The sequence below is a fragment of the Acyrthosiphon pisum genome, chromosome X (genome assembly GCF_005508785.2).
Source record: "Acyrthosiphon pisum isolate AL4f chromosome X, pea_aphid_22Mar2018_4r6ur, whole genome shotgun sequence".
Lineage (NCBI taxonomy): Eukaryota > Metazoa > Arthropoda > Insecta > Hemiptera > Aphididae > Acyrthosiphon > Acyrthosiphon pisum.
Genome location: NC_042493.1, coordinates 29,511,367 through 29,522,130, shown reverse-complemented (window position 1 = coordinate 29,522,130; position 10,764 = coordinate 29,511,367). Strand labels below are relative to the sequence as shown.

Sequence of the window (10,764 nt, the reverse complement as noted above, 5' to 3'; positions counted from 1 at the left end):
TATTGCAATCATATTATATTTAATGGAATTTTTTATACATACAATTTTCTAAATACCATCATAATTAAAATAAAATAATTTATCAAAGCAATAATAATAATAATAATAATAAACAAAATAATAAATTGAAATGAAATAAATATGATTTTGTAATGATAAAATACAATATTTGTTTTATATTCTTCCACCATTTACACAAACCTAGTTACTAAACTGCAACTAAAATTAAGAAATATACATAGTAAATTACATAACTCTAATATTTTTGGATAAAATGTATAACAATAAAATTCTTATATACCATCAAACAAATAGCTAGTAAATGTATATATATATATATTTATATATATACATAAAAGTTTATATTTTAATGGTTTTAAAATAATATATAATATAAAATGTGATTAAATTTTAGTAACACAGAATACATACAAGTTATATTATTCTATAAATAAAGTTGTATTGAGGGTCAATTTCACCAAAAACGTACTAATTACAATAATCGTAAATGTTTAGAAATAACCAAACAATGTAACAGATATTAAAAATGTATGGATTTCACCATTCAAATCGCGGTTCAGGTAAAAACATCACAAAAAACATGGTTAAATTTCTTATCACTTCAACAGTGGCCTAGTTGTGATAGGCTGTAGGTACAATAGTTTTTGTATTTAACTAATTTATTTTTAATAAATAAGTTATTGGGAAAATATTTAATTGAAATGTACACTTTTAGGTTCACAATAACTAATTAGGTTAAAAACTTATTTGACTTGCTATGGTAAAATATTTTAATTATATTAAAATTGATAATAAAAACTTGATTGAGTAAAAAAAAACCTTAAATACAAACAATATTTTATTGCTAATAAAAAAAGTTGAATGAATGAAAAAAAGTATTAACTATTATTGAACATGACCAACATTATACCAATATTGACATTTTGCTGGCTCAATATACTCACATTATGTTTACAGAGAAGCATAATGGAAATAAACAAAACATTTTGTATATATTATTAGATAATATATTGATACATACATTAAATGCAAATTGATAAATATAATTCTGAGGCTTAATAATTTTACAAAGCTATATAGTTTATTAGATGATTAAATGTCAATAATCCATACGAAAACTGACTTGATTTACTGTATCACTTACAACAGCTGCTAAGGCTCTTATTAGCTCCTTCAGATTCAACTAGACGTCGACCTTGCCCTGCTGTATTAGTTGTTTCATTCTTAGGAAGTTTTTCAGCTAAATCAATTTAATTGTAAAAATAAAATAAGTTTTTGACAAATTTTTGATTTTAATTACTAACCAATTGCCTTAAAAATTTCGGTCACATTAGCACTTGTTTTTGCTGATGTTTCCATAAACAGCAGTCCATTTTCATAGGCATATGTTTGTGATTCATCAGTCTGAACACTTCTCATAGTATTTAAATCTAACTTGTTTCCAGCTAAAGCTATGACAATACCGGGTGTTGCTTGTCTTTGAAGTTCCTTCACCCAATTTTTAGCTCTTTCAAAGGTATCCTTTTTAAAGAAAAATCTTATTCATTAATATCTTAAAATATCTACAGTTTTAAAAGGAACAAATATATTATTACTTGATTAGTTATATCATAGACTACAATAGCTGCTTGAGCACCTCTATAATACATTGGTGCTAAACTATGGTAACGCTCTTGACCAGCTGTATCCCAAATTTCAAATTTTACGGCTACATCATTTAAATGAATCGTTTGGGTAAGGAAAGCAGCTAAAGAAATACATCATAGTATGAGAATAATTAAATTATTATTATTATAATAAAGTCAAGAGTTTAAAATGGGAGTAAGCAATTAAATAATACATACCACCAATGGTACTCTCTTGGTATTCATGAAACTGGCCCTTTACAAATCTAAGTACTAAACTAGATTTTCCAACTGATGATTCACCTAAAAGAACCAACTTGAACTGACATATTTTTCCTGGTGTTTGGCCATTAGGTCTCTGCGGTACAGCTCTGTTGGCCATTATATATTTATTACTGCAAAGAGAAAGATATATTTAAAGTTATAACTAAGTATTAAATACATTTTATATTATACCTAGTAATAATGACAAATAGTTTATATAACAAATATATATCAATAATGTTATATGATAACAACCACATGTAATTAATTATATAATTGTAAAAACACTGGTCCATAAATAAGGTAATATGGAATTGATTTCATAAAGCCAAAAAATATAATGTTATTATAACTGAATCATATGTTATATGCAGGTAATTAATACAGAGAAGCAGAGTTAGAAATTATTTTTTCCAAACTAAGCATATGTGCACTTATTTGACAATAATATTAATACTTTTACACATCCCATGTCGCGCGTGTTTAAGACAAATACAGAAAATCACTGGGTGGAATCCCCTTGATACAAGAGTAAACAAATAGCAATTTTAATAATACCAAAGTTTTAAATGGATTGAATGATACCACTTAATATTATTGAACAACTTAAATTCCGTGTACCCACAAGATCTACAAGACTTCTACATCTCTTACATGTCCTTATTTCATAATCTAGCAGACCGCAAAGATCTACCGTTAAAAGCATTTCAAATTAAGTGATTAAATTAACCGCAGAAATCTATATCTTTCACCTCACATTAAATCCATTCAAAAGTAAAATCCACCAAATATCACTATAATTACGTTTTATAGTTATTGTAACCCAAATATATCCAGAGCTATTTATTCTTGTTCGTTTTAATTATTATTATTATATCTGTATTTTTTCTTGTTCTATTCTTGTTTACTTTACCATATTATGTCTAATTATAATTTATATTTAGTATCTAGTGTTATATTCATTATATTTACTAAAAGGGTGGTTGCTCGTTGATTTATAAAATAAATAAATAAAATATAAATAATAAGCCATAAACAAAATTATCATAACGAAAAAATCAATAAATATATTAAGAGATGTATACTCCGGCCCACGAGAGTCCATATGTCAGAACGCATCCGTCACTGCGCATCGGCACGTTGCCGAATAGTGGGAATGGCATCATGGTGAGAGAAAACAGACGTCACGTATTACTATATGAATGCGCGGTTTACGTATGGACTCTCGTGGGCCGGAGTATAAGCTTGAAAATTTAAAATTTTTTTCATTGAAATTTTAACAATTTCAACTTTTTTTGAAAATTTGTTTTTTAATGTATTTTACTTAACACAATTAATTTATGAGGTTGTACGATTGGTGTGATAGTTCAATGCGGGGTTCAATATTAATTATTTAATTATGAATTAAACGAGTGTGAATATTAAATAAAATTAAAATGTACTTAGAGGTACCTACAATCTACATGTTAAATAAAACATATTTATCAATTATAAATAGTTCTGATTTGTGGTATTGTATTAAAGCTAGATAAAATTTAATTTTTAATAACTAATAATTACTTGTCAAAAACAGGGTAAAATATTGTGGAAATAACTCAAACAATAAATATCAAAAAAAAAAAGGAAAAATTAATAAATGCAAGAAACCTTTTGGATACACTTATCATTTATACTGAAGTTAAAACACAAATTTTTTACAGCAGATTAAAATACATATTTACTACCAAGACAAATTTTTTGGATTTTGGATTCTCTATATTATGTTTAAGAGGATGTCAACGCACTTTCTGTTTTCTCTCTCTGGCCCACCCGCAACAAAGAAAATGCTTTTTTTGTCTTAACCCCAAATTCAGTACTATTTTTATTTCAAAGATATGTTATTAGTTTATTTTTAAAATCGATAGGTAACTTTACCCTTCAATTAAGTTATTGTTGTAAAAATGTACATTCAAGATTATAATAGACCACATTCAGAGGATTCGATACCATGACTTTCTGTTTTTGTCTGACACACACGCGACATAGGATTTTAGACCGGTTCCTTGCAAACATACCAATTAATCTAATGAAGCGATGAGAATTCTAAAAACAGATTCGAATTTGTCATCAAGTCTACTTGAAATCGACTTTCTCACATTTTTTTATTTTTGATTTTATCTTCTTCAAAAATTAAAATACGACAATTATTAAATACTCTTATTTAATAGGACATTTTTAGGAATTTGGGGGATAATATCAAACATGTGGGAAAGTCGATTTCAAGTAGACTTGACGAGAAAATTCAAATCTGTTTTCAGAATTCTTATCGCTTCAATAGATCAGTTGGAATGTTTGGCAAAAAACACGTCTAAAATACTATGTCGAATGTGTGTTAGTCAAAAACAGAAAATCACAGTGTCAAATCATCCCCTTAAATAATTTTAATAAAAATAATAGTGAACAATATTTCTTAAATACATTAAATTATTGAGTTGAATTGACTAGTGATTATCAATTTATAATTTTGTTAAGATATTTATAATTTTCATTGGTAACTTCTTCTTCATTATCTACTTGCTACTCACAGGTATAATAGAACAGAATTTTGAATTGATTCGATAAGTATTAGCATTTTTTTTGGGAAGTCCCAGACAATGCTTTTCAAGTAAAAAATCGGTTTCATATAGCAGAAAATTGAAAACTAAAACTTCTATTTTGAATTTTTTTATAACTTTTAGGTTGTTTTTTTTTAATATTTAATACATTTTTATAAATTATACACATATTTAGATTAAAAGGACGTGGTACCAGCATGTGTTGTCTCCGTTTAACAAGTGAGTAAAATAGCAAATTTTACGTTGAGTAGATCACATTAAGTTCTGTTAGTTAAAAAATTAGAATGAATTGACCTCATATAAAACTTAAAGGTAAGATTATCATCTAGGCAACCTCATAGGCTTTTTATTGTATTTTAATTTTAAAGCGAGTTATGAGTATTATTACCTATAAATTGTTTGTACATCTTATTTCTTAAAATACCTACTTATAACCCGCTTTTAAATTAAAATATTAAAAAAAACTTATGAGATTGCCTAGATAATAATCTTACCTTTAAATTTTACAAGAGATTCACTCTAATTTTTAACCAACAGATCTGCTAATCGTAAAATTTAAAATGTACGCACTTGTAAGACGGAGACAACACATGCGGGTACCAATTTCTCATAAACTTAATTGGTAATTTAAAATATTAAAACGATAAATTTTGATCTGACCATATAACATTTGTCAATTGTTCTATTTATGTTTACAATACAGAGGTAAGAATAACTTATAAAATTCTTTACTTAAATGTTATATCAATATGATTTGTGTTGTGAAAAGATAATTCTAATTTAAGTTCAAATTTAAAAAATTGAAAATAATTATTTAACTGTAATTCAAAAATCTAATTTGTATAGACTTGAATTTTTTCACCAATACCTATGTAAATTATTATTAACAATACATAATTATTTCAAAATAGATGAATTTTAAATGTATTTATACCAAGAAGCTATTTACATTGTTCAGCATGAGTCGGTATTGACCTATAAATTATTAAAATCTAGTAAAGTTATATAAAATAATTTGTGGTTATAAGCCATTCAAATATTGTAATAGTAAAGTTTTACAGTAAGAGAAATTGTTAACTGTATGCAGTTTTAAATTTTATTTTTGCAATTTTAAAAATGTATAATACATGTTTTAGAACTTATTTTATACAAACACCAAGTAACTAATAGCTTTATAATATTATGTGCATAAAGACCCAATGAGATTTTTAAAATTCCTACATGCATATAGATAGATAAATGATTAATAGGTAATAAGTAGGTAATTAAACTAGGTACATTTTTTAACATAATAAATAAGATGTTTTTTACCCAGCGTTTTCTGCAATAAAATATAAAGATGTACCTACCTATAAAATTGTTAAGTATATTCTAGTGTACTTAAGAGGGTCTTATATTACTGAAAAGCACAAGACATTTCAAGTACCTAAAATGTTATTTTAATGTTAAAAATAAAAATATTTTCAATAAAAAAAGGCAAGGATAAGTATTTTGATTTATTTTGGTTACAAAACAATTATTATTAAAAGTAATATTTTTAAGCTATGTTATTAATTATAAACATAACAATTAACAATATACCTAGGTCTAGGAAATGAAATATATATTTCATAAACACCTATTTTGATTTAAACACAATAAAAATTCCATTACAATACAATTTACAACATAGCCAAAAAAAGGCAGATAAGAACTAAAAGTATGTTATAGTACCTAACTACTAAAACTTAAATGATATTTTAACCAATTTTCATTCGATGTACCTAATTAAGATTTTAAATTTCTATTTAAAAATGATTTTTCTAATTTATATTTTGGTAATTAATAGTTACTAAAAATTGATTTATTTTATTGATTTTTAATCACAATTATAATATTAATTGAATACAATTGGATTCAATCTAAGTACATTTGAACGTTTATTTATTAATTATCCAAACTAATTAGAACTGATTATCAATTTGCCAAGATAATGGTTTTCAATAAGGAACTATACGTTATTATTTAACTTATTAAGTACTTATTATCCTACATTATTTTAATAAATTATAATATTAACTGAATGATTGTTTTTTTTTTATACATAATTGATTCTCAACTATACAAGTAAATCAGCAATTAATGTAATTTAATAAAGTATTATCTATAAGACTATAGAAGAAACTAAATAAACACCTATTAGGTATATTTGATCTTTTAAATATCTTAGCCCTTAGGTAGGTACAAAAAATATAATAAGAGCCAAAAAAAAGTTGAACTTAAAATTAATTTAATAAATAATCAAAAACAATTATGGGTAGATATGTTTCAAGGTAACTCTATGACTTAAATATAAGATCTAATGATCAAGAAAATTTTAAAAATGAAATTGAGATAGGTACAAAATAAGTAGTTAGGGACCCCTGGTGCCGGTTTTTCAAATTTTTGCAGTTCTATAGAATTTGAAAATTATATTCTATATTTTAGTTGCCACCTTGATTATAATAGGTATTTTCCCGCTAATCTACTGCCGGAAATCTATTTACAGTGTATTATTTTGAAAAAAATGACTTATCAGGCACCTGGCGCCTTAATGTCATTTTGGAAAACATTAATAATATATTGTTTGAACCAAAGTCAAAATGTTTTCTACTTTTCTGTTCCTAAATTATATTCAACAATTTACAGTATACCTATATGTATATCTTATAACAAGATTAAAGTCTTCTGGTCAACAGTTTTAATAACAAAACTTGTTTTAACATTGAACAGATATATTTTTAGACCTACCTATCCTGCATTTAAAAATTATATACCTACTAAGAGTAATAGATATTTTTAAACCTACGTTTAAGCCCTTCAATACACCAGAAATATTCTCGAAAATACCATTGGGTATTGTTTTTACCAAAACATATTTTAACAATGACTCAATTCCTTCCACAAAATTTTAGAGAAATTTAAAAATGCTTTCAGTGTTGTGCCCCACCTAGGGTTAGCCCATTCAGGGGGGGGGGGCAAGCAAAATCCTGGATATACCACTGAATAATGACTAGGTATCTACAGTAATTACATTAAGATATTTAGTTTTGTTTCAATTATACTTTTTATATACTTTATATTATAAAATTTACCATGACCAACCACATAATTGCTTGAATACTTTGCTATGTAATAATATTAGGTACCTAGTTTAATTAGACAAAACAGGACAAATGTTTGTAGTATATTTGTGTTAGATAGATATTAAGTAATTTAATTAAATAAACCTTCTTGCATGACCCTCAGATACTATATAGTACAGTATAATATATTTTATAGACCAACTGATAACAATATTGAAACACCATCACGTAGACGGTTGAACCGACCTTGTTTTATGCTTGTTCCACTACTGAAAAAATTATACTTTTAATTATTAATTATTACACAAACATCTCTCCAGAGAGACATATTGTATGAGAGTAGAGAAATGCTGTTAAAATATTACAAATACAACTGATAAGATACAAAAAAATATAACCATTTGTGGTTGGACTACGTAAATAAAGAGTCAATTCTGTACTGCAAAAATTTAAGAAAGACATAAACGTTTAGTATATACTAAAAAATCACGATTATAACATATGCCAAACCTACATACTTTATCAAATTCGCGAAAAAAATCGTACGAGTCGATCGACCAAATAGTTTGGGAGATAATGGCAAGAAGTGGGTCAGTAGGTGGTAAAATGTTAACATAATAGGCATTGATGGCAATAATATGTCGGTAATATATAAGTACGTAAAGCCTTACTTACGTGATTTTGGGTTTTTCTACAAGCTGTCTCTCCGTCGGGGTCCGTCGTGAATGTAATACTGTATTAATGTTATATAATAATTATTATGTGAGTTACGGAATTAATGTAGGAACGATATAAAAATAAACTAAAAAATATAAATATTTAAACAAACGAAAATTGTATTGAAATAATTACAAAAAAAATTAATAAATAATATTTATGCATATATATACATATATATATATATATATATATATAGATATATGTATCTTTGCGTCGTATATTAAACTCTCACTGACTACTTCCTTTCTAATCACAGTACGAATATTTTATTATATTTATCGCGAGCGTACGTGTGTGTGTGTGTGTGTGTGTGTGTGTGCGCGTGTGATACGCAAAAAGCGGAACACTGGTATACAGTGTTTAACTTTGGGAAAATTCTTCGAATGTTTTACGTCGTCGATTGATTATCACATAATTAACGGCGGCGGCGGCGGCAACGGTGACGCACCACAACTGATTCGAACAGGAGACGGAATGAATGTCGTAAACGGTAAACCGTAACAACAATAATATATAATATCACTGTATAGTTGGTAGTTTTGCACAGACTGTAGTTGTTGTCTCCCCACTGGACGGTACCGCAGTTTCGTGCCTACCAGTACTACTGAGTCGCGTATTATTAATATATTTTTTTCCTTGTCACTAGTTGGATTTGATAAAGAAGAAAAAAATTTTTAAAACTCGCGTGTCACCGATGTCGATGATACGGCGCGGCGTCGCGTATTATTATAATATTATAGACGGACGGCGCGCGGTGGCGGCGGCGGAAGACGAGTGGGAGAAAGGGACAGCCTTGACGGTAGCGCTGCGAAGTGCGGACAAAAAATTAAAAAATATGTTAAACATACACGTCGTCGTATGTCATATATATTATTGAATAAAATATTAAAATTATTTCAATAAAAATGAAACATTGCCGTTTTTAATAATACGCCGTAATGGGCGTCCAATTCCGCACTGCGAACTATAGTAGAACGTTTCGTTACATTCGATCGTTGCGGCAGAACGGGGCGTTTTCGCTTAGCGGTGGGCTGGTAGCTGGCCCGTCCAGCCGTGGACGTGGAGGTCGTTTCGCGCAGTCGCGAGTTCGCGATGTTATCGGCGCGTCGGCGTCGCGCGTTTATGATAAGGCGTGGACGCCGCCGTGATTGATAATAAATAGTAATAATAATACGAAAACGGCGCTAAATGACATTGCACATACGCGTTTTACACAATACACGTATGACTGCTATATCATAATATAGACATGATTGCATGAATGACGTTTCAATTTTGGTTTGAAGGAGGGGGTACGACCAAGTACTTGAGTTCAGTCCAATAGATTCTCTAGGTCAGAGGTCTAAACAAATTGGCGTCACCATAATACTAAATTTACAATTTTATTTTAGCAAAAAATTTAATAATACCTATAATATATACCTATATATTATAATATAATTATATATTTATACTGAACAGCTATAAAATATTAACAACAAAATATTAATAATATTAATAAAATACCTATGTACCATCAGGGGCGGACTGGCAGATCGGGTGATCGGGAAATTTCCCGATGGGCCGGTCGAATAATCGAATTATGGGGCCGGCCGGCTAGGGCCAGACAATTTGGTTGTACAAGTTAACTTATTACGATTTTTAGATTACAATAATAGTTTTTGGTCTATTTAAAATTTATAGAATATAACATAAATAATACGTCAATACGAAAATAATCGTACCTAAAATTATATTTTGTTCTAAGAAACAGTAGGTATTTATATAAATAGAAATTTCACTGCCGCCTGCAGGTATTATTAATTTGTATTGTTATATTATTTAAAAATATACTGTTTTTAACAAGACTGTTGTCTGTGATATTACTGATATTATATAAAATATAATTTATAAATATTAGTTCATTTGTATTTTGTATCGTCAAGTGGAAAGATGACTTTCAAAGTAATGTAAACAATCATAACCTCAGCTTTTTAAAGGCAAGTCAAATCAATTTTTAAATAATATTATAGTATAATTTATAGTAAAGTTATTGTTACAAGTCCCAATTATAATCTGTATAGGTACTATTATTATTAAACATTGATTAAATGGTTTAAAATAATAATAAAAACAAATAATAGAATTATTAGTTTTAGTGGCCTATCGGGGTTAGCTATTTAAATGTTGAATCCCACCGTGTGTTGTATTCACAAATAAATTTTCCTAATTTCCTGAATAATGCTTTGTCGTTTTAAATTTAATTCTTCTTAATTCATACTGTTACGTTTCTGTAAGACCACATATTTTATATTTTTCTAAAATATTTGAATAAAAATGCTGATAAAAACCAAAGCTTTGCATCCGAATGTAACATTTTTAGATTGTTAATAATTTAACTCTACCTTTTGTTATTTATGTTATTCAATTATAATTTATGTATATTAATTATGACTA

General features: G+C 27.4%; 1 protein-coding gene across 1 annotated transcript; it reads right to left on the bottom strand.

The window, feature by feature from the left end:
* LOC100163937 (ras-related protein Rab-5C) lies at nt 1-9,438 on the bottom strand. Its single transcript, XM_001944206.4, has 5 exons — nt 8,284-9,438; nt 1,866-2,041; nt 1,617-1,768; nt 1,326-1,542; nt 1-1,261 (listed from the first exon to the last, which is right to left on the bottom strand). Exons 2-5 carry the CDS (start codon nt 2,026-2,028, stop codon nt 1,158-1,160), a joined length of 636 nt encoding a protein of 211 aa, XP_001944241.1. The 5' UTR covers nt 2,029-2,041; nt 8,284-9,438; the 3' UTR covers nt 1-1,157.
* Nucleotides 9,439-10,764: the final 1,326 nt, after the last annotated feature.